This window comes from Myotis brandtii, unplaced genomic scaffold (assembly GCF_000412655.1).
Source record: "Myotis brandtii unplaced genomic scaffold, ASM41265v1 scaffold907, whole genome shotgun sequence".
NCBI classification, from domain to species: Eukaryota; Metazoa; Chordata; class Mammalia; order Chiroptera; family Vespertilionidae; genus Myotis; species Myotis brandtii.
Window position 1 is genome coordinate 561,902 of NW_005371734.1, and position 27,105 is coordinate 589,006.

At 44.7% G+C, this 27,105-nt stretch overlaps 1 protein-coding gene across 1 annotated transcript in view; it reads left to right on the forward strand.

The window, feature by feature from the left end:
- The window catches only part of CPED1 (cadherin-like and PC-esterase domain containing 1), a 281,839-nt gene that overhangs the window by 12,494 nt on the left and 242,240 nt on the right, over window positions 1–27,105 (forward strand). Inside the window, exon 2 of the mRNA XM_014532746.1 lies at window positions 17,133–17,316. Coding sequence (XP_014388232.1) covers window positions 17,133–17,316 — 184 coding nt within the window. The remainder of the gene's footprint in view (window positions 1–17,132; window positions 17,317–27,105) is intronic.

Sequence of the window (27,105 nt, forward strand, 5' to 3'; positions counted from 1 at the left end):
CAGCTGAGAGGCCGGCAAGTCAGGCGGGGAACGTTGGAGTCCGCAGTCACTGGAGCAAGCAAGCCTCCCTGTTCACTTCAGTGCATGGCTGCTGGCCGCCATCTTGGCTGTGGCAGTTAATGCATAAGGATATGCTGATTAGCCAATGGGAAGGTTAGCGGTCGTACGCTAATTACCATGTTTCTCTTTTATTAGTGTAGATTGATTTTAGAGAGATAGGAAGAAAAAGGGGGCAGAGAGAGAGAGAGAGAGAGAGAGAGATATTGATCAGCTGCTTCCTGCATGTCCCCTACATGGGATCAAACCTGCAACCTGGGCATGTGTCCTGACCTGGAATCAAACTGGTGACCTCTTGGTATGTCAGACGATGCTCAACCGACTGAGCTACACCAGCCTGGGCTATAGCCAATTTCTTATACACCTCACAACTGATCTTGACAAATGAGCTGATTTCTGCTGCTCTAAGTATATTCTGACTATGCCTAAGAGAGTGTTCTGGTGGGGGCGGGGGGCGGGGGGAGAGAAGGTCAATTCAGGATGCAAGAGTCAGGCAAGTGAAAAACCTGATGATAGTGAATAACTTATGGAGAGAAAATGGAAATGGAATTTATTTAAACAGTAATGTTGCTCCAGGGTCCTGATGACGTAAGAAAGAGTGGATGTTGTTGGGGTGGTGGTGCAGGCTTCTGGGAACCTTCTGAACCATCTGTCAAAGGTCCATGCATCTGAGGCTGACCCTGCTGTGCCCCACTCACTCTCCATGCCAACAAGCACCAATGGGGACCCAGTTCCAATGGTGAAGACTGAGTGACCATGCACAAGTGACCCCATCCGGGTTCCATTTTTCTAGACTGTAGCCTGGGGGTGGAAATGTCTGTTGCAGAGATGTTATGGGATCAAATTAGACACTGTAGCAGAGTGCTTTGGAAAAGATTGAGAATATAAAGAACAGGGGAATAAACATTACTTAAGGAGAAACAGGCATATTAAATACGTTACGAGTTTATTTGAGCAAAAATCTATTCAAATCAGGCAGCTCCAAACCAGAAGTGGTTAGAAATTCAACGGCAGGAGACCTGGTAAAAACTTTTATACAGAAAAGGTGGAAGCAGAGCAAGGAAATTATTGATTGAGAATAACCTAAAGCCTAGTTGGCTGTTCGTGATTGGTGGTTCTTCTGTTTTGATTTCATAATCTTGAGGCCTTTATAGACAGATTTTGGTCTGCTTATGTGGGCTGCTAAGGCTTTAGATCCACGTCAGTCTAATGGCCTCATTGTGCAGTTAATTTAACACAGCCCAAAGGATAATGTCATGAAAAGATTCTCATTGCATTTGGAGGCTCTTGAGGGGGAAGAAAGCATATAAGCAACATAAATTCGAGTACCAGGAATGCTCCTTCTTTTTCATTAAAAAGTTATAGGATAGTGTGCTATTTAAATGTCAAGTTATACAGTTATATTTCAAAATGTCACTAGGAGTCCCAAACTGTGCGGTCACAATTGAGTTTCCTCTTGATGTTTCACTGCTTCTTTAACAAGCAATAGAAAGTGTAATAGTTGCAGCCCTCCGCCTGCTTCTTCCCTAGTGGAAAATCTAGTATTAATTAAGCCAAAGTGCACAAATGCTTCAGGAAAAATGGAACAGGAAATTAACTTTTCTGTAGCAGTGCAGGAGCCACCTAACCTTAGGAAAGTACCAACCAGGAAGTCAGCTTTCCTATTGAGCAGTAAACCTTCCCTCCTGGGCATACCCAGAGGGCAGAAGTGATTTCAAATGGGCTTTTCATCACTCCTCCCTTATTATTAACTATCTTTATTTTTTTTCTGAGTAAACAATGAAAACATTGGTAACACATTTGAAACAACCCACACACAGCTAAACCTATTTATCCAAGTATTTTAGTGCTGCATAAGCTAATTAAAAAAATAATTCTTTACTGTTGAAAGTATATGTCCCCCTTTATCCCCCCATTGACTCCCTCCAGCCCTGACTGCCCCATTGTCTGTGTCCACGGGCCATGCATATATGCATACAAGGCCCTTGGTTGGTTACCTCCCACCCACCAACCCTCCCCTGCCTTCCCTCCAAGATTCCGAACTCTGTTCCCTGCTTCCATGTCTCTGGATCCATTCCGTTCATCAGTTCATTTTGTTACTTAGATTCCACCTGTGAGTGAGATCATGTGATACTTGTCTTTCTCTGACTGACTTATTTCACTTAGCATAATACTCTCCAAGTCCTCCCATGTTGTCTCAGCGGGAAAGATATTCTTCTTTTTTACTGCTGCATAGTATTCCATGGTATAAATGTACCACAGCTTTTTTATCCACTCATCTACTGATGGGCACTTGGGCTGTTTCTAGATCTTAGCTATTGTAAATTGTGCTGCTATGAACATAGGAGTGCATGCATTCTTTCTGATTGGTGCTTCGGGGTTTTTATGATATAGTCTTAGAAGTGGGATCACTGGGTCAAATGGCAGTTCCATATTTAATTTTTTGAGGAACATCCATACTGATTTCCACAGTGGCTGCACCAGTCTGAATTCCCATCAGCAGTGTACTAGGGTTCCCTTTTCTCCACATCCTCGCCTTGTGCTGGACCCTCTAACAATAAACTGGATTTCCCGGAAGGGAACTCATTTCTCTAGGGTGTCACAGAAGAATGCCAAGTGCTATTCTGCTATCATTCATCCCCTAAAGGAAGGGTTCTAGAGTTTAGGGAGTTGAACATTTGATAACAGTATTAGATGATGTTTTATTCTTCCTTTAGAGGTAGTACTTACATTGTGCTATTACTAGATATTGTCATCCTGCCAAATTTTTATTTTTAAAGCAAAAAGTTGGCCATCAAATATATAAGCATTCTAGATTTAGTGTGTAGTTTTGAGAGCTCTAAGATAGAGTTTGAAAGGAATATGTGAGGTTGTGTTTGGATGTGTTGGTATAATGGTGCAGCATCTGACAACATGAGCAGGATCAGGGTAGACTGGGTGGAGGCCTCTAGGGTCCTTGGGGCTCAGCCAGGCTGGGAAAAGTGTTGCCCAGGGTAGTCACCAAGGATAGCTAAGGTTGCATATTAGTACTGGCCAGTGGGCTGAAGGGACAAGATGGGAAAGGCCTGGAAAGTGAACAGCCAAAAGGGTGCTCAGAGGACACATACAATCAGAATAAGTACCAAGGAGTAAATGTGCACTTAAGGGAGCTTGGTGTGCAAATTTGGTACAAGAAAGGATGTTTCTTTTATGCAGGTTAATGTCTGAATCTTTTACATCCTCCCCCCCACCCCTTTCTTCTTCTTTTGTTGTTAATCCTCACCCGAGGATACTTTTCCATTGATTTTTAGAGACAGTGGAAGAGAGGTGGAGAGACACAGAGAGAGAAACATCTGTGTGAGAGTGACAGACACATCGATTGGTTGCCTCCTGCACATGCCCCTGACTGAGGCTAGAGATCTAGCCTGCAACCAAGGTACGTGCCCTTGACCGAAATCAAACCTGGAACCTTTCAGTCCAAGGGCCAATGCTCTATCCACTGAGCCAAACCGGCTAGGGCTCCCCTACTCTTCTTAACACTTTGGCCCCGACATGGGTAGGATGAGGCAGAGCCCCTCCGGGTTTGTGAGGTGTGTGCCTTTTTCTTGCAGCCTTTCATTCAGCCAAACATGGGCACTGACCTTTGCTGGCCTGGAGCTGTGGGGCCACCTGCACGGAGTGTGTTGGCTTTCATCCGGAACCCTCTGTGCAGTTCCTGGGAGCCTGGCTTTCTGGAGAGAATCCCGATGAACTTGTTGGTACAGGGATGTGAATATGGAGCCACAGACGCCCTGTGCCTGGAATTCACACATGAGACACTGGAAGTGGGTTGAGGACCTTATCGTCTTCTCTGGGGGGAGGGTGGTATGAACGTGGTGACTGGAGAGGCAGGGGATGGAAAATCTTCATTCCCCAACTCAGTGCCTGACTTCTACCCTGGTGTCCCCAGTTGTTTTATTTGGCTGGAATCTGTCCAGAGTAGGGCGTGTGCGCCGTGGTGCTGAGAGATTCCAGGCTGGCCACCACCGATGCCTTCATGATGTTCTGCTGCAGAGGCCTGGGGGCTGCGGGTGTGCAGGGGGGAAACGCAGGCAAGACTGCAGGGCTGGGAGGAGTGCTGAAGTCATCGCTGGGCAGGAAGGGTGGTGCGAGGATGAGCAGCAGGCCTTGCAGGGGGAGGGGAGAGAGGAGAAGGAGGAATGGAAATGGGAGGTTGGGAAATTTCATAGGTGTATACTTTTGAAGGTCCTAAGTCTAGACAATAGCAACCATATCTTCTAAACCAAAAAAGAGGGGATGCAAGAAAGGGCTTTTTATATTTCCACTGTGTATTTATTTATAGAACATTATAACAAAGTATGAAATTAAATCATAGTTAGTTGTGCAATTAACAAACTATTTTTTATCTGGCACCCAAACCTAGGAAGGATGTTCGTTGTATATACTAGTATGGTGTCCCTGGCCATTTTTATCCATATGATATGTCTGCTTAAACACTGGCTTTTTATCAGAGAAGAACAGTAGAGATGGTCCACTGATTATGCAACCCCAGACCCAGCTCAAAATGGCCCTCTCCTGTTTATCAAGATCCAGAGTTGCTTTTAAATGAACTAATTAGTTACTTTTTAAATCCTCACCTGAGGATATTTTTCCATTGATTTTCAGGGAGAATGGAAGAGAGAGGGAAAGACAAAGAGAAACATTGATGTGGTTGCCTCCTGCACAAGCTCTGACCAGGGCTTGGGTGGGGGATAAGCCTGCAACTGAGGTACATGCCCTTGACCGAATGGAACCCAGGACCCTTCATTCCACAGGCCGGCGCTCTATCCACTGAGCCAGACCGGTGCTCTATCCACTGAGCCAAGCTGCTAGGGCCTGAGTTGCTTTTTAGAGAGTACGGATCTAAGCCACTTGTCATGCAGCTGAGGCATGCGCAGAAGAGAGAACTTTGGCCTCAAGCTGCACCCAGAACCAAAGTGTGGTCCCTGTCCCCACCCCACCCCCATCCCTGCCCCAACCACCACCACAAGATGGAACATAACAGAAACTTGAACAGCAGAGTTTGGTAACAGTGATTTTTAAATGCTTTATTGTCCCAAAAGGTGAAGGGATTAAGAAGTACAAATTAGTAGTTACAAAATAGTCATGGGATATAAATACAGCATAAGGAATCCTATGTAATAAAAGAGAAGCATGCAAATTAACCATTCCTCTGTGATGCCCACAAGCCACGTCCACCAGCCAATGAGGAGTGAGTAGGCAAATTAACCCAACAAAGATGGCGGGTTAATTTGCATACACAGGCACCTGGCAGCCGGGGGACGTGGCAGGTACCTCCCCTGTGTTGCCATGGCAATGCTGGGGAAGTTCCAGCCCCGCGGCCACTTGTGTGTGCACGGGCACCAGGGAGCCAGGGGTGGGGCGGTGCGCGTGGACCCTGGGGAGCCCGGGTTGGGATGGGAGCATGCAGGTGCCGGGGAGATGGGGTCAGGGTGGGAGCTTCCCCCGCCCCACTGAAGTGCATGCGCAGGCGCTGGCGGAGGTTCTCGATCCACGGCTGCTTGCGTGTGCGCCGGCACCAAAAGGCCTGTGTCCCCAGGACAGGCGTGTCCTCAGGAGCCAGTCCCCCTGAGCCTGTAGGCCCGAACCTAGACCCGGAGTGGCTGGGGTCCCGGAACATGACAGAGGGTGCATGTAGGGCTGAGGGGACTCCCCCGCCCCGTCCACGAATTTCGTGCACCAGGCCCCTAGTATAGTTAATAATATTATATTAACTATGTAATAACTATGTGTGGTGCCAGGTGAGGACTGGAAATATCAGGGGGATCACTTTGTAAAGTATATGACTGTCTAATCACTATGCTGTACCCTTGAAACTAATACAAAATAGCATTGACTGTAAACTGTAATTGAAAAATAAAATTTAAATAAAATAAATGCTTTATTGTCCCTAAATGCAAACAGTACAAGTCACCCAGTAAGAGCGAGAGAAAGAGAGAAAGAGAGAGAGTCCTTGATCCCCTGGAGTTTTAACTGGGACCTTTTTCAAAATAGTTCAAAATAGCCAATCAACTTCCCAAGTTTTCACAGCCTTGCATTGGGGGCCACTTCCTTGCCAAGGAGCTTTCTCCCAGGTTAGATTGACCTGTGGTTAAGGACCTCCCCCTGCACCATTGTGACTTAATTGTGCCTGTGCTAATCTCCCCCTGCTCCCCTCCCCCCCAACACACACACACACACACACACACACACACACACACACACACACAATCCTGTACCAGAGGAAGGGAGGGGTGTTAATCCCTTGGAGGGACAATGCTGCGATTCCCTGGGGTGTGAAGCTCTGGCTTCCTGGTGAAGCAAACAGGCCACTGTCCCCAGCTGACCATGCTGAACAAGTTCTGACTTTCCTCGTTCTCTTCCTTTTCATAACTAGCCAAGGATGGTGTCAGCAGATAGTGAATGGGGAACGAGAAGTAGAGGGGAGAACCAGCATTCAGAAGGCCTTGGGGTTTTGCTGGCAAAGGCAAAGCCTAGGACTTAGATTCAGAGTCTCTGGCGTCTATGAAAATGGTTGGGGATTGTATGATGCTTAGGTATTGATGTTGTTGTAATGAACTCAGTGTTCTCTCCTTTTTTGTACTTTGCCTTTGTAAGGACTTACTATTTTAAGACTGAATTGCTGTATTAACTTGTTTTGGTGTCAGGGGACAGAGACTTGTCATTATTTGAACATTTTTTTTTCCCCCAAAAGAACAGGGTCTCTCCTTGTGTTCTGCTTGGTTTTTTATAAGTGTTGGTTGTCGATTTTATATTTGCCCATTATGGATGCCCTTTCCTGTTGGTGCTGTGGTAAGATTCAGGGGCCTAGAGAACATTTACTGGAAAGGCTGCAAATGCCCTCAGGGCTTGAGGACAGAAAGAAAATAACTTCTTCTTCCTCTTAAGCTCTATGTGGGCTTCTAAGAGGGGGATGGGGAAGGGGTGGGGGGCGAGGGGGTGAATCTGCATTCTCTCCTGGTTGCACTGAAAGCTTTATCTGTTTTTCAAAGATGCCTGGAAGGAAGCTGCCATGACCCCCATCTCCCAGCGATTCCCCAGTGTTTATCATCTCAGTTTAGTCTTTGTTATGTCTGCAAAGTTACAGCAAATAGTAAGCTGATGGTCCACAGCTGTGCACCGTGGGTGGCACCCCAAGGAAAATTACCAGAGGGGGCTGGTAAAAAGCACTTAATATGACTCTCAAAAGAGATGGAAAAGAAAAAGAACAATTGGGAGAAGCACAGAAGGGAATACCAACTCCTCCAGGTTGGTTGTGAAGTGGATGCATTTCGGTGGGGGTAAACTGAGGCCGGCTACAACTACTGCCAGGCCCCGGGAGGCAAGAAGTCAGGGCAGGGGACGCCAGCTATGGACTGGAGGAGAAATCCCTGTTTTTGTGCCCTTGGTTTTGTTTTTAATGTATCCTGGTCTCCAAGACTCCTGCTCCGTGTGAGGGTTAGCGGGGCAAGGGCTGAGCAAGCAGCACACAGCGGAGGAACCCCAGCAGGACTGAAGCGCCCAGAAGCTGCTCCGTCTGCCTCCTCCCCCTGCCCCCTTTAAAAAAAATATGTTTTTATTGATTTCAGAGAGGAAGGGAGAGGGAGAGAGAGATAGAAACATTAAGGATGAGAGAGAATCATTGATCGGCTGCCTCTTGCGCCCCCCACTGGGGATCCAGCCCGCAACCTGGGCATGTGCCCTGACCAGGAATCAAACCGTGACCTCCTGGTTCACAGGTCGATGCTCAACCACTGAGTCACGCCGGCTGGGCTCCTTTTTTGTGTGTTGCAATACTGTGCCCCTTTTAGGAGGCACTGCGGCTCCAGGTTGTGGGTGAGGAGCATGGGGTGTTTAGCATAGAGATGACTAGGTATGCTCAAGGCTTACCTTCAGATTATAGGTTTAGTATTTATTCGAAGTGATGGAGTCTTTTCTGATCAACAAGTATCCTAATATATCTGGTAAGTCTCAGTGTTTCAGATGTTCCCCGCGGACTAAGGCGACTGGCCCTATCAGTCACTACAGATGCCCTAGCTTAGGCTGTCCACGCCTCAGGTTGTGGGTGAGGAGCATGGGTGTTTAGCATAGAGATGACTAGGTATTCTCAAGGCTTACCTTCAGATTATAGGTTTAGTATTTTTTCGAAGTGATGGAGTCTTTTCTGATCAACAAGTATCCTAATATATCTGGTAAGTCTCAGTGTTTCAGATGTTCCCCGCGGACTAAGGCGACTGGCCCTATCAGTCACTACAGATGCCCTAGCTTAGGCTGTCCACGCCAGGGGTGGCCTGCGGTTCTCCTGTTTTCCTCTTTTGTGCTGGGCTCTCTCGTCCTCACACTGAGCTGATGGACTCCCTCTCTGTTTACTTAGTATCCGTGCAGCAAATCCTTTCTGGGACTTTTCTCTCCACTCCTGGAATGTTTCATCCTCTGCACTTAGCTCTCTCAGGGACACACACACACACCGTGACTTGTGATTTGACTGGCCTGTGGCTGCTTCTCTTGACTCTTTTTAACCAAACCAGGCCTCACAGTGCAGTGCTTACATGCTGCCCTCCTGATGCAGGCGTTCGGGGTCTGGGGACCCCAGGCTCTGGGACCCACTGTGGGTTCTGGGCGTCACACAGGAAAGAATTCAAAGACAAGCCAGCATCAGGTTTAAAGTGAAAGTGAGTTTATTAGTGAAGCAGTGAGGCAGAACTGCAGCCCCTTGAGCTGAATTTTCTTCATTTATTGAGGTTCATTTAAGGGGGTGAGGGGGGGAGGTAGGGTATTCAAGGAGGGGAAGGAATATTCAGGATCTTCCCGGGAATGGGGTGGAGACTTCTCTGAGGAGCTCTGTAGCCACTTGTGTCCTTATTCGGGCTTTCCATCTCGGAGTATGGTGGCATGTGGAGAGTCCTTCAGCAAGCTAATGTATTACAGGGAGCATAGGATCCAGCTAGCGCTTACCATTAGGTGAAATGAGTTGTCATGTTGGATCCAGCTGGTCTCTGCCGGTTTAAGCCATGAACCTGGTATGAGGTGGTTGTCTTTCTTGGCAGCTCCCGTAAATTTCATCGATTGTGGTTGTTCTGCCATGTACCCCCTCTCACTCCCGGTGCTCTTCCTTCCCTTATCCCTCCCTCCCCCGAGGTGAGGAGATGACCCCTTAGGACAGGTCTCAGGCCTCCCTCTTATGTCTTCATCACTCAGGCCCCTGAGTGTTTCCATTTTTTTTTTCCTTTAAAGCATCCTCTTTTCTGCATTATGGGAGCAAAGGGAGCGATGGCAGATAGTCTGTAGGAAAGCCTATGATTTAGGTTGTAAAAGTCTGGGCTTCTGGAATCTATCCGGATACCCACCCACTCAGAAAACAAAATAAAGCAAGGACAACACCTATCTATATAGTACGTCCAGTTTTCCTCATCTACTTCCTCCCTTCTGTAGGAAATGGACCTCTGGGATCCATCTCCAGCATGGTCGGCTTTTGATGGACTTTGCTGAATTCCCCCAGGGCAAACAGAATGTACGGATGAGGTTAGGGGAACCAAGAACTGTGCATGTGGGCCAGCATCCTGGTGGGAACCCCCCAGGCGTCTGCCTCAGCTAGACAGGGGAGGTGGAAACAGCTAAAAAGGCCTCAGCCCAATTTTTTTAAATGGCCCAATGGGAGACCACAAGACCTAGGTGACAAATGAGGAAACAGGTGACCCCATAGTACTCAGCCAATGAGGAACCGGAGGAGGGACTAAATCAATAGGCTATGTTCCCTGCCCCACGTGTGCTGGACAATGGGATGGACACCCGCTCTCGAAAACATATTAAAAGTCTTGTTTTCGCCATACTTCTGTCTCCAAGTCCGTTTTTTGAATTCAGATGGGTGAGCATTTCTCACACTTCTCTGGCTTTTAATAAAAGGAATCCAGTTGGACCTAATTCGAAAGACCAGCCTAAGTTACCAGCATCTATTCTCTTCTACTCACTAGGTTTTCTTCTCCAACTAGCTACTTAACAAGGTAGTAAGTAATGTGGCATTACCTGTATATTTATCCTCAGTGCTGGTTAGCTTTTGTTACCTACCTGACCATATTTACCATTTGCAATCAAAAGTACCTGTGCTGCTGACCTTTAACGTCTTTCTGTCACAAATGTTCTTCCCATCTTTTCTCTCCCTCTAAGAATTACCTTCCTCCTCTCATTTTCTTTCATACACAACATTCATAACAGAGGCAAGAACAGCACCGTGACATCTAAAAGCAGTTCCTGGGTCATTCTTTCCCACTCTACCCTGACCTCTTATCTCTGCAGCAATTTACATAGTCTGATTTCATTACTTGTGTATTGCTCCTCCCACTAAAAAGTAAGCTCAGTGAAAGACAGACCTTTGTCAGGGTTCTTCACTGTTATGTCCCACAGAGCCTACAAACACGCCTGTCACAGAAAATGTTCAAAAATATTAAATGAATGAATGAATGAATTGTGCCGAGCCAGCTCAGCCAAGGGTTTGAAAGCCTGAGGGCGGGAAAGGATGAAGAAATGACCTGGTCATTTACCAGAGGTAAACAAGGTAGTGGTCACCATAGTTACAGTGTTCTTGTGAGTTTCACTTGTTTTGGCCGCACTTGCTGCACCTCCCACAGCCCATTAGCTAACCAGATAAGATCTAGGGAGCCTCATAAGATCAAGCCTAGTTATGCTAAGAGAGGACTGTGCTCTCTAAGCTGGGACTTGTTTGTGGCTTTGCCAACATGTCAGTCCTAGGCTTAACCCTATAGCCGTGCCCTACAATGAATGAACATTGAAAAAGAGCCACTGGGAGAGAAGGGGGAGGGAATATATTTTTTAATTGTTTTATTGCTTAAAGTATTACAAAGAATATTATATATGTCTCCTTTTTTTTCTCCCCTTGACCTTCCCCTAGCCTCCCATACCCCCCAGTGTCTTGTGTCCATTGGTTATGCTTATATGCATGCATACAAGTCCTTCGTTGATCTCTTACCCACCCCCCCAATTCTCCCTGGCCTCCCCCCCTCCTGCCCCGCAACCCTCACCGGCCTTCCCGATGTAGTTTGATAGTCTGTTCGAGGTTGCTCTGCCTCTGTATCTATTTTTGTTCATAATATTAAGGATCCAGGAGGAGGGGCTAGAGATGGATGAAGTTCTCAGGGATTTGAGAGTGGAAATAGGGGGGAGGTTTATTGCCTAGGGGAGGGGGAGTGTGGAATCTGGAGAAGAAGCAGAGTGATTAGCCAGAGATAAGTGGAGGACAGATTTCTTTATGGAAATCAAAAGAAAAGAGGAACTGTTCGTTAAGTCAATAGCCTATAGGTTTGCCAAAAGAGAGGCTGTGTAACTCACTGTGTTTCCTTCTAATAGTGCTAATTTCCTCTATGAATGGGGTAGCAGTTATCTATAGAAATTAGAAGTACCTGGAGAGTGAGAAAGTTTTGTCACTATGGACAATGTAAGAAAGAATTGACCAAGGACACATAGCAGAATGGTCTGGGAAGCCAGAAGTCGGAATTGGCTTTGCCTACGAGAATCTCACTGCAGAGGTCTTCCTTGGGTCTCTTGGCTGAGTTTCCATAACATCTTATTCCCCCTGATTTACCTGCCCTGTCCTGATTTCTTATAAATAATTGCTTAAGTCTGCTTTCTTCGATGGGCTGTTACCTGTCTGTCTTGTTTACTGCTGGATCCCCAGCTCTCCATGCTTGAGGTTTTGTCATGTAAATATGATGGAAGCACAGTGGAGAAAGGGAATTGAACATATCAGGCAGGCAGTGCTTGGTTGTTGAACCATAGAATCTGAGCTGCAGAGAAAGACGGTGAAAAGGAGGCTAGAAGAAGAAAATTGGCATTTGGGGGAAAGGCCAGTGGTGGAAGAACGGACGTTTTGGAAATATATGAATGTGATTAGAGAATGAAATGTCGCATTTTACTTATAATTTCAGAGGAGGTGAGACCATGGGAGGAACCACAAAGTTCAAGGTGAAACCACTGGAATGGATGGTAGCAATGATGTAGAAGAAATAGTCATTGGGGATGAGGAAGTAATGGATATATTATGGCTTGAGATGCAGATGTCAAAGCCTCCACTGAGATTTTCTAGTGGATTTTTCACCACCCTCTTGCGGTCCAGGACCCCTCAGGAGATGTTGGAGGCCCAGTGCACAGATTCGGCCCAGTCCCTGCAGGCCAGGCTAAGGGACCCCACTGGTGCACAAATTCATGCACCGGGCCTCTAGTATGCATATAAGATCTTTGGTTAATCTCTTCCCACCCTCCCCCCTCCCCCCTTCCCTCTGAGATTCATCAGTCTGTTCCATGTTTCCATGCCTATGCGCTGAGCATCTGCCCCCTGGTGGTCAGTGCGCATCATAGCTATCGGTTTAATGGTAGATTAGGCTTTTATATATATAGACTAGAGGCCTGGTGCATGAAAATTCGTGCACTGGAGGGGGTCCCTCAGCCCGGACTGCCCCCTCTCACAGTCCCGGAGCTCTCAGGAGATGTCCTACTGATGGCTTAGGACATCTGGCCTCCCTCTGTGGGAGGCAACCAGCCGATCAGGGGAAGGTGATGCCCCCATCATGCCTCTGCTGCTGCCACTGCCAGCTGCTGTGGCTGCCTGAGCCTTGGGCCCTCACAGCAGCAGCCACCATCTGCAGCCTTCCTGGGCCTCGGGCTGGCCCTGGCAGCGGCAGCCGCTATCCGTGGCTTGCCTGAGCGTTGGGCAGCCACTGTGGCTTTGTCCAGAAGGACATCTGGAAGACGTCCACCCTAATTAGCATATTACCCTTTTATTAGTATAGATGTTATTGCTTTTGTTTCCTTATTATTTGTTTAGAACTTATGTAGAGCCACAGATGAGCAAACTTGCCTTTCACTGGGTGTTGAGTGTTGAGATAGCCCTAATGTACAGTTTGGAAGTACAGTCAGATGGTGCTCCGTGTTATGGGGATGAAGTAGTTCTGAGAACTGGATGGTCCTTCCATGATGGGCTTGAAATTCAGTTGCATCAGCTGTGAGATCGAAGGCAGAGGTTCACTAAAGGTCCATTTAGGTGAGGAGCATTCTCCAGAGACTCTGCTTGTGTTTCCAGGGAACCTGTGGCTCCTAAACCATCCTGCAGCTATAAATACATTTTCAGTAGAAAATGTGTAAGTTGTACATCCTAGCAAACTTTATCCATTTTATTTCTCGAATTACCTAAAAGAAGTGTATATTTCATCAATTGAAAAAATATTTTATTCTTATAGTAGGAAAAATTAAAACATAATTCACAATAATAGGCTCTGCAATATTTCTAAAATGCCAAAAATCTAGACCAGCAAAGCAATTTGACTTTTAGTTATATATGACACACATCCTAGGTCTAGTATATATTTGTAGAAGCACCAAAATATGTCATAAATACATGGCTACTTAATAAATCCAGAAATAATCTTTCTGTTGTTTAGGAAAAAAAGTTTTATTTTTGATTCCTACTATATTTTAAAGGGCAGTATTTCTTGGTTTTCTGGTGAGTGTTGGAGAAAACTTTTTAATAGTGTAAGTATCTGAGAAATATAGTACTTTCATAATATAACTTTTTATTCACTTTTACTGAAATTTATTATTTTGCTCAAATATTTAACTCTATTTTTGTCATTGTAGCTACTATTCACAATTCTACTGAAGTAAATTTCTTAATACATTTGTCCCTTTTCTATTCCAAAAATTCTATAGTAGTATTTATAACAAAGATTTTACATATTGAGAAAAAGGATGTTTGCATTCATTCATTCATTCACTCAAAGAATATGTATTATGTGCCCATTACATTCCAAATACTATTCTTAGGTTGAGAAAACAAAAGTGAATAAAACAGACACAAATATATGCTTTCATTTACCTTCCTTTATGGTGTGTGGAGACAGAAAATAAACACAGTAAATAAATAAATTATATGTTTGCATTAAAAGATAATGAGTACTACAAAGAAATACATAACCCGGCATCTTGAAATACATAGTTTATTTTAGAATTGTTTTTTTTTTTTGACAGAGACCAAACTATATTAATTGAAAAATTTCTAGAATTCCTATTATAAAAGCAGAGTTACAATATAACATTATTAATCAACTTCATTCATCTATTTAACATCATTTATTGATAGGACACCACTATATTACACACTTTAACTTAGAAAATTTATTTAATTCCCAGTATAACCTCTGAGGTAGGATTTGTTACTACACATAAGAAAAACCCTGATGAAGAGAGATTCAGTAATAACTCGCCCCAGTGGATGAAGCCAGCGACTAGCACAGCCGGAATTCACATCCGGATTCTGGATTTCCCAGTGCTTCTCCAGTCTTACTCTACCCTGCTTCATGTAACACTCCAGCTCGTTTATTACAACACTCTATCCTTTGCTTTATCGAAGTGGTATAAAGGTTTCAGATTTGGAAGTCCTGCCAATAAAAATGTGTTCAGTTAATAAAACAACTTTCATGTCGTCTAGCAGAATGATTTCTGAGGGCCTTTTCTGCTGATCTCTCAAGAAGTGAGAGAGGGAAGTGATTTCGGGATTAGAGTGTCATTAGAGTAGAATATCTAACTTCTCAATTAGATATTGAGGCTTTGCAAGTCTCAAGTTTAGTTGTAGTGGTGCCCAGGTTGAATGTATTTTTCCACTAAATATATATCTTTAAAAGTGTCTGAGTAATCAGGAGCTTTTATTTCTAAAAGTGCTGCTCCTGGCGTTTGCTAATCCCGCATTTGCTGGTGCGGTTGACATGCTGTTAGCATAGTTTTCATTTCACATACGCAGTGCGTGCACCTGTTGTCAGACTGGCTAAAACCGTTCTCATTCCTTGGTATTGGGCCATTCTGCTGATACAGGGTGTTATAAATATTGCAAGGACAGGGCGGTTTGTAGGACAGAATAATACAACATAATCTGACTGACAAGCTCATTTCCTATTTGGTCCTGTGGTCAGAGACCTGAGTTAAAATTTCAGCCTGTGTCCAGGTTATTACAAAAATGGCCAGTCATTATATTTTATTTAGAATATGTTCTCTATAAGGTATATTGGTAAGAGTTACCTCTGTTTTGCTTAAACTGATCCTGATTGGGGGCGGGGGGAGGAATGGCATCTTCCTAAATAATAACTTCAAGTTTGAAAGTACAATCTCTTTACGTGAAATCACTGCTATACTTGAACCGGCTGTAATAGAGAAACACATCCTGGGATTACGAAAGAAAATACGAGAAGGGAATCCTGGACACTGCACTTTGCCTGAGTGACGCCGATATATTTGGAAGCATCTGTCTTCCCTTCCACCTCGGTGCATGTCTGCTTATTTTGGCCTCCTCTGTGCTACCGGGTCCCTCTAACTCCTGTGTCCAAAGGTTCAAACTGTATTGAGGTTCAAGTACTCCTTCTTAGAAGTTTATCATTGCAAACTAGAACCAGATTTTTTTTTTGGTGGTGGTGGTGGTGGGGGGAAGCACATCCCAATTTGCAGTTAAACTCTTGAGTTCAAATAATTTCGTTTCCAATAAATGTGATATCCTTTCATCAGTCATGTTTTGCCAAAGTGCCATGCACAGAGAGTGTGGTTAGGTAGTGTTCTATTCCTTTCCATTATATTCATCGCACGTATGTATGGGGCAGGCGGAGAGCAGAATCAGAAGCGTTTTTCCTGACTCTCTGATCTTTGTGATACGGTATATTGTTTTATTTTTAAAACACATATCTAGTACTTCTTGTATGCCAGGCACAGTTCTAAGCACTTTACAAATATTAACTCCTTAATCCTCACAGCACCCTTGGCAGGAAGGTATTGTCCAAGGTCACACACATGGTGCTAGTGGAGCCAGCGGATTCAAACCCAGCAGCCTGGCCCCGGCGTTTCTGTTCTCTTGCACTCCACCATGCATTGGCTAGTAATTTTCAGATGATTCTCTCTCATCGTTGATGTTTCTATTTCTCTCTCCCTCTCCTTTCCTCTCAGAAACCAATAAAAATGTATTTTAAAAACATTATTAAAATATCGTCATTCTTTCTACTTGTCAAGGAGAAAACTCGCTTTTGTTAATGGCATTTCCAAACATTCTTGTGAGAACGAGGAAAGTTTATTTGGAGGACAAAAAACTGTTGGAGGGATAACCTAAGATTATGACACTTTGCTAGCTCTCCTCACACAAAGACCCACCCAGTCTCACTGAGATGCATTCAAGTTTTGCTGCATCCTGAGAGAAGCTGTAGCAACATATGTCTCCAACGGGCTCTGGGATTGCTTCCCAGCTGTAGCACTTCCTGAACAATTCCTTCCAGAACAAAACCCAGCCTCTCTCGGAGTCCGTTTCCTCCACCCTGTTTACCCAGAAGAACTGTTATAAGATAATGCAGCTGGAACTACTTTATAAAAGCACGATGCAGATGACAGGCATTGCTATTCATTTCCATTTTCTGCCAGAGTTGCGCTCTGTATTTCTGCACCACAGTATTCCTCTAGGACAGCGGTTCTCAACCTGTGGGTCGCGACCCCTTTGGGGGTCGAATGACCCTTTCAAGGGGTCGCCTAAGACCATCAGAAAACACATATATAATTACATATTGTTTTGTGATTAATCACTATGGTTTAATTATGTTGAATTTGTAACAATGAAAATACATCCTGCATATCAGATGATATTATTATGATTCCTAATAGTAGCAAAATTACAGTTATGAAGTAGCAACGCAAATAATTTTATGGTTGGGGGTCACCACAACATGAGGAACTGTAATAAGGGTTGCAGCATTAAGAAGGTTGAGAACCACTGCTCTAGGAGCTCTGTATGTTAATGGCCCCCAAATTTCAACTTTCTGTAATAGTGAGAAAAATGCAGTGCACCTTCAGTTCTTGCACATGAGGTTGTCTCTGTCCTTGTCAGCCTTTCAGAGAATATGTCTTTCATGTCTAGAGAAAAAACTTAAAAGAGAACTTTCCGAATGGTCCTTGATTTGCATGAGTGATGTCCTTCAAGAGAAAGATGCTGCTTCCTCTTGAGTTTTTATGCCTCCTTTCTTTTTCAGATGGAAGAATCCATGGAGACCCACTTTGGCAGCCATGGCAGAAGGGCCATACTCTACAGGCCTCCCTCCTACAGCACAGTGGAGCTCCGGGTCCACCAGCACATTCTCGCTCAGCTCGGTTACACAGTGGTCATCACTGAAGAGAGGTCCGGTCCTGACCTTGGGCTGGAGCTCCTAGGAAAAGGTCAGAATATGAAAGTAATTACCAAAGTGGCTTGGCGTCGAATGTTAAGTAGTTTCTGGAATGTGCTACTCTCTTCCTCTAAAAGAATTCAGAAACACGAATTTCTCTCCCTGATCAGCTTTCTTGCCTTATAGAAAACTTGGCTCCTTTTCTACTTCCTCTCAATGTTTCTTTAGCTTTAGGTCTTTATTCTTGAAATTATTTTGTTTGTGTTTTTGTAGCATTTTGGAGTTGCATAGTTCATGTTTAAACGCTGCATAAAACATGTTTATGTTTATGAGCCTGAATACATGTTCTGCCCAGCGCCGAACTGCTCATATTTTAAGAAAATTGCCAATTCATCTGACTGCAAGTGGAATGTGCTGGGAATTGTTTCCAGAAGCCAGCTTCAGCGTGATTCATAGATTGTCTGTAAATGTGAGAGAAGTGTGCATATTTATCACACATGCTATTACTGGTCAACTACTTTTATTTCTTTCATTTGCAGTGAAAAATAAAAGACAAGTGTTTTAAGCAATTTATTTGAAAAAGAGAGCTGAATAGATGATAAGGGTCAAAAAGGCAATAACAATAACAGCTAACACTTGTTGGACAACTGACCTGTGACAGATACTATGTTGTGTTCTGTATCCACGATCTCATTTCATCCTCATGGAAACCCTCTGTGTACCCTAAGCTTAAGGCACATTAAATCCTCTCCCTGATTTTCCAGAAGAGGGAACTGAGGATTCAAGAGGTGAAGGGACTCACCCTGCATCTTAAACCTGCGTTGAGGGAAGGGCAGGATTTGAAGCCCGTGTTCCAGCCGTCACTTTTGGGCTCCTCCTCTTCACCTCTCCGTTGCCCCCATCTCTCTTGTGGCCCAGTATCCTGCTTGACTCTGTCATTATTAAATCCACAAGGATGTGGAGTGCTCATTCGCAAGAGCAAATCAGATTTTTCTCTTTATAAAAGAAGGAAGAAAAGCCATTTGAATCGACCGCTGAACTCAGCAGTGGTTTTCTCTGGGAGAGAATATGCAGATCCCGGTGCCATAATAATATTTATTTTTCCTTCAAGTTTCAACAGTCATGCCGTTGTCATAGCACTTCTGAAGTTAGGTGCCCGTGCTCTTTAAAGTGCTAGGTTTATGCTAGTGAGTGGAAGATCACTCTTGACCACATTGGCTGTAAAGTTGTAAGCTAACTTAGCTAGCAAAGCTCTCAGGGGTTAGAGCAAAAACAAAAACAAAAACAAAAAAAACTACTTTGGCCCTGACCAGTTACTCAGTGGTTAGAGCATCATCCTGCTGACTGAAGGAGTGTGAGCTTGATTCTCAGGCCAAGGGCATGTACCTTGGTTACAAGTTCAATCCCGGGCTGGTAGGGCAGCAGCTGGGAGGCAACAAATTGATGCTTCTCTCTTAATGTTTCTCTCACTCTTTCTCTCTTCCTCCCCCCACCCTTCCACTCTCTCTAAAATTCAATGGACAAAATATCCTCACTCCTTGGGTGAGGATTAAAAAATCTCCCCCCCCCCCAAAAAAAAATCCACTTGGATGAAAAGAAAGGTATTAAAAGTGTGGAGAGTGTGGGCCCTGAGGACAGGAATGCCATTTGGTCCCTTGCGCACTGCGGGTAGGATGGAAACCTAGAGCTCTGGGCTTCTGGAAGCAAAGGAGGAAAACAGGGAAGATGAAAGCTCTGGCCTATCAAAGAGGGCTGGAGACAAACTTTACAACCCCCATCAGGGTTGGTTCTAATAGGAAGGACCAATCTAGGACATCCATAAATGATATTGTCAGGAAACCATTTATCAGAGTAGGTGTTAAGGAAAGATATAAAACACACTAGAGGCCCGGTGCAGGAAATTCGTGTATGGGGTGGGGGTGGGGGTGGGTCCCTCAGCCCAGCCTGCAATGTCTCCAGTGCGGGACCCCTTGGAGGATGTCCGACTGCCTCTCGCAATCCAGGACCACTGGCTCCTAACTGCTTGCACTGCCTGCCTGCCTGATCGTCCCTAAACCCTCTGTCTGCCTGCCTGATCACCCCTAACTGCTCCCCTACCAGCCTGATTGCCCCTAACTGCTCCCCTGCTGGCCTGATTGCCCCTAACCACCTCTGCCTTGCCCTGCACCCAGGACCCAGGATTCCCTCCTCTGCCCAGTCTCAGGCACCCGGAACCCAGGCCAGCTTTGCCCGGGCCAGCTGCAGCCGCAGGGGACCGTGGGTGGGTGGCTTTGTCCGGGCTGCAGCCGCAGGCACTCAGGACTGCGGGGTGGGCAGCTTGTCCCTCTCCTGGGCCACAGCCGCAGGTGCTGGCGTCTGGGACTGTGGGGCAGGTGGCTTGTCCCTCTCCCAGGCTGCAGCCTGGCTGGTTCCCATTCCTCTCTCCCCAGTGTTGAGTGTCTGAGCAGTTCAGGCAAGAGGGCGAAGACATGAGGGCGCAAGGGCGTGAGGGTGTGACGACCATTTACATATTAGCTCTTTATTATATAGGATTCTCCAGGGCGGGTTAGAGGGTGTGGTCCTGGGATGGGCAGGGCCTTGAGGAGAAGCCCCTTAAATTTCACTTCAGGGTGGGTCAGCGGGACAGGAGTCAGCTCAGGTGGTCATCGGGGCTGGATTCTGTGTGGGGAGGACAGTGGGGCTGGGGGCTATTTTGGGGGAATGGGTGCAGGGAGATGTGTGGTCAGCGGGCGCCTGGGGACCTTGGCGGCCTTGAAGGCGAGTTGGGGGCAAGAAGTTGGAGAGTGGAGGATACAGGAAATGAAGAGAAGAGATTTGTCACCTATGAAGAAGGGGCACTGTTGGCTACAGGCAGAATTGACTAAAAGTCTGGAAAAAAGTCCTTCTGTATGTCTCAGGTGGTCCCACACACCTCAACGTAGGTACCCCCAGGTATCCCAAACACATGTCGCCAGACACCCAACCCGTAGGAATCCCAAACACATGCCAGACACCCACGCAGGTGCCATAAGACACCCCCAGCATGCTTTCAGGCACCAGAAAAGTGTTCAGACACCCACCTAGGTCTGTTAGATCCCCAACACTAACATTCAGAATCTGAAAAGCATGCCAGATCACCCCAAAATACCATACACCTTCATTCCGAAGCCATCAGATAACCCTAAACAGGCTTTCAGAAACCCAGAAACATATGAGACCCTACATGGGAACTTAGATCCTCCCCTAAAACACAAACCAGATACCCCTCTCCCCCAAATCAATCAATCAATAAAATGTTTATTCTTCCTCTCATCCCACAAAATAGTTTAGCCCATCAGCGAAGCTGGTGATTGTGTGTGACCATCGCCTGCGTAGCTGGTGAGCTGTGCTGAGTGGTGCAGAGCTTGGCCCCGATCACACACCACTGCAGTCCGCAATTCCTGTCCCTCTGCCCCCTCCGTGCTGTGACTGGCTGGGTATGGGCACGACATGTGTTATTTCAACTTTCATTCCATTTCAAGGTTCAGTTTTCTCCAGTTGCATAACAGCGGGACTATGTCTCCTCTCTCTCTTGATGTCCTTGGGTCAGTTTTACAAGAAAAAGGAGGATTACTTTGCAGCTTCCAAATACGTATCCCGAAAGTGCAAACACAGCCGGAAGGCAATAGACTCTGGCAGCCCCTGGAGCCAAGGGGGCCCAGCAAGCAGCACAAGATAACTAAGGGGTGGCCCTGGGGTTTGTCAGCGTAAATGCTGGCTTGGCTGCTCTTCCCCACACTTCCTCAGTTTTAACACATCCATCTCCTAATCCAGTGATGGTGAACCTATGACACTCATTTTTTTGGTTGATTTTTCTTTGTTAAATGGCATTTAAATATATAAAATAAATATCAAAAATATAAGTCTTTGTTTTACTATGGTTGCAAATAACAAAAAATTTTTATATGTGATACGGCACCAGAGTTAAGTTAGGGTTTTTCAAAATGCTGACACACTGAGCTCAAAAGGTTCGCCATCACTGTCCTAATCGGTGGTCGGCAAACTGCGGCTCCCGAGCCACATGCGGCTCTTTGGCCCCTTGAGTGTGGCTCTTCCACAAAATACCGACTTCTGCGCATGGGCCATGAAGTTTCAATCGCACTGTACGTGCGTGCCCGTATAAAATACCGACTTCTGCGCATGGGCCATGAAAGTTTCAATGCACTGTACGTGCGTGCCCGTATTTTGTGGAAGAGCCACACTCAAGGGGCCAAAGAGCCGCATGTGGCTCGCAAGCCGCAGTTTGCCGACCACTGTCCTAACTCTTTCTAGGTATTCTTTTACTTTTTTTTAAAATATATTTTTTTTACTGATTTCAGAGAGGAAGGAAGAGAGATAGATAGAAACATCAATAATGAGAGAATCATTGATAGGCTGCCTCCTTCATGCCCACCACTGGGCGGATCAAGCCTGTAACCCAGGCATGTGTCCCAGGCCAGAATCGAACCTGGGACCCTTTAGCCCACAGGCAGACGCTCTATCCACTGAGCCAAACTGGCTATGGCTGTTCTTTTACTTTGTGTAGTAAGATATTGTTTCTGGATAGGCCTCAAGAAAGGGTAGCAATTGCAGGAGTATGGAAAATTGATTTTTTTTAGTTTCCATTTGATTTTGTAGTTCTCTCTGAGCACACTATGCATTGAATACCCGAAATAAAAAAGTTCTATGACTATAAGCTGACATTTCCTCGATTACCTAACATATAAAAAAAACCCACTTTGCTATTGCAGCTCATTTGCCATGGCTACAAGTTTAATGTACAGATTATGTTTGCACTGAAGCACTTACTACAAAAAACATTTTCTAGACACTCGAGTCTTGTAAAATTTGTTTTGCTTTAGTTTCACATATTCACCTCATGCTTATTTTGCTACATGTGCAGCAACAGCAAGTCTGAGGCTATGTTGGCGCTTTTAAACATAATCTTCTCATGTGGAGCAGCCCAGAGGAAGTGGAAGCAACTCAGAATGATCTAGAAACCTACCCACCATCTTTCACTTCACCATTGCAGTGTCTGCTGTTTGCTAACTTGAAATTTGAAATATTACATTAGAAACAGAACTTACTAAGTACCCAGGTGCAGACTTGACACATTCATTTATTATTAATTAATTAATTAATTAATCTACTTATTTATTTTACCTTGGACTTATTTTATCCCTGGCAAGGCTGCATATGTTCTTGGATTTGTTACCTGTTTACTTTCTCTATTGAAACAATCAGAAGGATTTCCTACCCCACACTCAGCCTTTTCCCCTAGTGGTCATTGGTTCTCTACCTCTGATGAGAAATTCTGTCATGCACTCGGGGAGCATAAATGGAGGACTGAGGGGCTTCTAGGCTAAGATGTAGGGTGCTGAGAAAAACAAAAGTCACTATAGTTACATAAATGGAGAGATAAAGGTCACCCATGTATCTTAAGTCTTCATGCCACAGAGGGGGCAGAGGCAGTTTACATACATACAATGAGGGCTTCGTGGTGCCAGCTAATGGGGTGGAATATCTCCGAATCTATTTGTGTGTGTGTGTGTGTGTGTGTGTGTGTGTGTGTGTGTGTGTGTTTAAATTTATCTTTATTGCTGAGAGTATTACAGATGTCCCCCATTACCCCTCAGGGGGTAATTGTGTGAAGCTGGTGATTGTGCGAAGCTGGTGATTGTGTGTGACTATCTCCCCTGCCGGCCTGATTGCCCACAACTGCCTTCCCCTGCCGGCCATCTTGTGGCTGTGGGCGCAGCCATCTTTGAGGGTGTGGCTCCTGGCCTTCCCCAGACTATTGAAATGTGGACATAAGATATACTTTTCCAAAGCAAGGGATTGACAGACCATAAAAGTATATGTTTTGCATTCTAAGTTTTGCTGGCCTAAACCTAAAGACAAGTGTCTTCTTACTGTTCTCAAAACCAGCTTACAGATGAAATGCTTGTAAATACTCACAGAGTTTAATCTTAAGGAGTTTAATCTCCACCTGGCTCCTGGCCCACCCCAGGCCTTCACTGTGTCCATGGGTTATGCGTATATGCATATAAGTTCTTTACTTAATCTCTCCCCATCCCCTCTCCCTCCTTCCCTCTGAGCAGAACTGACACATTTATAAAATACATTCTTGTCATAGGAAATTAAATACAAAATGCATTTTCCCTGTTCTACCTATCCATTGCTTTCCTCTCCTCTCCTCTCCTGAGGATCCCAAGTCACTTCTGCTGAACTCTCTCTGTGTCATTCTTTGAAGCCCATGTGGCCTCTTTCCAGTTTGGGGGCACTTTTTTTTTCCTTCTAAACTTTTAAGACCAGAAATGCATAAAAATTAGAAAAAAATAAAGGGGGGACCTAGGCCAAGCAGGCAACACACCACTATCCTATCTAATAAAGAGGGAATATGCTAATTGACCCTCACACCATCGCAAAGATGGCGGCACCCACAGCCAATAAGGAGGGAACATGCTAATAGACTGCCCCACCCTCAAAGATGGAGGCGCCCACAGCCAATAAGGAGGGAATATGCTAATTGACTGCCACACCCCCAAAGATGGTGGTGCCCTCAGCCACAAGATGGCCGGCAGGGGAAGGCAGTTGTGGGCAATCAGGCCAGCAGGGGAGAGCAGTTGGGGGCGACCGGGCCGGCAGGGGAGGGCAGTGGGGGCGGGGATCAGGCAGCAGGGGAGGGCAGTGGAGGGCAATTGGGCCGTCAGGGGAGCAGTTAGGCGTCAATCAGGCTGGCAGGGGAGTGGTTAGGGAGTGATCAGGCTGGCAGGTAGAAGCGGTTTGGGGCAATCAGGCAGACAGGCAGGTGAGTGTTTGGGAGCCAGCAGTCCTTGATTGTGAGAGGGATGTCCGACTGCCGGTTTAGGATCAGGCCTAAACGGGCAGTCGGACATCCCTTGAGGGGTCCCAGATTGGAGAGGGTGCAGGCTGGGCTGAGGGACATCCCCCCCCCCACCACCAGTGCACGAATTTCATGCACCGGGCCTCTAGTTAAATATAATCTGTTTTTGTGGAGTAACATTTGGGCTGTATATTTTATTTAATTGTCCTAATACTTATTTATTACACATTTATTGAATAGAAAGGAAGTCTTGGGTTCTAATACAGTTAATTCCATTCTAGTGACATAACAGAAGTTGGTGGCTCTATCCAGAAGGATTACAGGGTTGTGAGACTACATGACCTTAAGCAAATCAAGTGCTCGGAGCCCTAGTTCTCTTATCTGTTAAAGATGGAAATGGTATTTACTTCACAATAGGATGTGCCGAGAATTTAATCACTTTGTCCACCCCCATCAGAGTTCTGAGAAGAGACACAGTAAAACTCAGCCAATATTTTTCTCATTCAATAGTCTGGGAGTGGGGCCCAGAAATGTACATGTTAAAAAATGGAAACAAGTAATACTGACATGTAGCCGAGTTTGGGGAACACTGATCTAAGGGATATGGCTCAAGGAGTAACAATTTTTAAAGTGAATTTTGGAAATAAAATGATGCAAAAGTCAGTTTGCTATCATGCCATTGCACTCCTTAAGATTAAACTCTGTGAGTATTTACAAGCATTTCATCTGTAAGCTGGTTTTGAGAACAGTAAGAAGACACTTGTCTTTAGGTTTAGGCCAGCAAAACTTAGAATGCAAAACATATACTTTTATGGTCTGTCAATCCCTTGCTTTGGAAAAGTATATCTTATGTCCACATTTCTAAGAACATATAATTCTCTAAGGAAAAGATAGAAGCACCAACCAGTTATTCCCTTTCTTGGTATCTAAGTAGCATTTAGTAAACCAGTGCTTTAGTACATGGAATAGTATAGTGGTCTGAGAGAGAATAAATGCCTTCCAACAGTTCTGAACTTTTTCCATGGCAACATCCAAGTAGTATGGGTCCAAGAGACTGACTCAGTAGATTTTGTCATCGGATAGAATTATTTATGTGCATATGTTAAAACGGGAAATTAAAGGATAGTGCATATTTAGCACTTTTCTGTCCACTTCTGAATGCATCTAGCACTTTAGTAAATTAAAAGTATTATATAGTTCACCTGACAAGCCAGTGTCAACCTGCTATCGAAGCTACAGAATCGGAGTCACTCTGATGGTGTGAAATTGCTCTTGTTTTTGTAATGTTGGGGTTGTGTATGGAATATTTTCTGAAGAAATACAAAAAGTGAAAGGCCATATTGATTTTCTTGCCAGGGGTTGGCAATCGATGGACCACAGGCCAGATCCAGCCCAGCGCCTGTTTTTGTAACAAAGTTCGCTGGACACAGGCACTCATTTATTTTGTCCTGGCTTTGTCGCCTTTGTTCTGGAATGGCGGACTTGAGCGGTTGCAACAGAGACTGCCTGGCTCTCACTGCCTAAAATAGTTATTATTGGACCCTTTACGGAAAAAGTGTGCCGACCCTCGTGTCTCGACTAATTCTATGTCATTTGACCGCTTACCAAGCTGATGATTAAAGTCTGGGGCTGAGATAGTTTAGTAATTTTAACTTATACCAAACCTCATTTCAAAAGGATTTGATGGTAAAATAAAACATATCATTACAAAATTACTAAAAGGAAAATACAAAAATTGGGCTCAAACTGGATAGGGATATGTTAGCTACTATCATTGAGGCTAACTTTTGGCTTTGAGATTTGGTGTACCTAGAGCAACAGGGAAAGAATATGTTTTACCCTCAGGAAGGGAGCATTGCAGTTCCTTCCGGGAATCTCTCACCTGCCCAGGTAGCATATCTACAACACCTTTCTCAAAGGGGCTACGAAGTAGACAACCCTATGCTAAGTAACAGGTCAAGGACCAAAGCCACATTTGCATGCAAAATGAATGGATGTCAGATCTGGCTCTTACAGCCACCTTCCGACAGCGTGGTATAGTGAAGGCATATCTATGAGGGGCTAGAGTTAAGATGGAGATAAACAGTACTTTTTGATATTTGTATTGACATTACACTTGATATATTGTATTTTGGAGAATGGCATTTTAAATAATGTTGCTTCACAGCTTTCCCCCCTCTAATAAGGGCACTTATAATTTACCAGATTATGTTCGTGGAAACACTATTAACAGATAATAGAGCGAGAGAGACAGATCACGACTTAATGTTGTGGAAAATATGTTTAAAAAGAAAAAAAAGGCTATTTCCTCTCCTGTACATAATGTAATAGATTTCTGCTTTCTTGTATTTCCATTTACTTTCACTTGCCCTCTTAAAGCATTTCTGACACAACCGTGTATCATTGGAAATTTAGCCTAACTTTGAAGGTTTATTTAGAATGGCTATTTGCCAAAAGCCGTTTCTGAAGTTTATATGGAAAAGAAACATCTACCAAAAAACCAATCTTAAGTTTTGTAAGGAAAAACCTGTTTCAAATTTTTCTTTTGTTTATTTGTATTAAAAAAGAAGCTATAAGGAAGCGGAGATTTAAATTACCCATAAGTAAGAAGAGCTTAACCACAACAATTGCTTTATGGGGGAAGTAGTAGACTGCGGTAATTAAAAAGAATAAGCTTTAGAGTAAGACGGAGCCAGGGCTGGAGTCTCTAGTGTTACTGTTTCATGGTTACATAACCTTGGGCAAGTTACTGACTCTCTCAAAGCCTTGGTTTTCTCCTCAGCAAATTGGTTGTTTCGGATTGTTCAGTGAGTGGGAACTGTAGGCACTCCAGACCTGGAAAATGATCCTGTTACAAACAAGTTACAGAAAAGAGATTGCTGCTTCTGCTGCTGAATATTTTGGGATAAATGAATACTTTAGGTGTTTTCAAGGCACTTTGTCTCAACTTAGATATTCTTGTTTAAAAAAATAATTCTTTATTGTTGAAAGTATTAC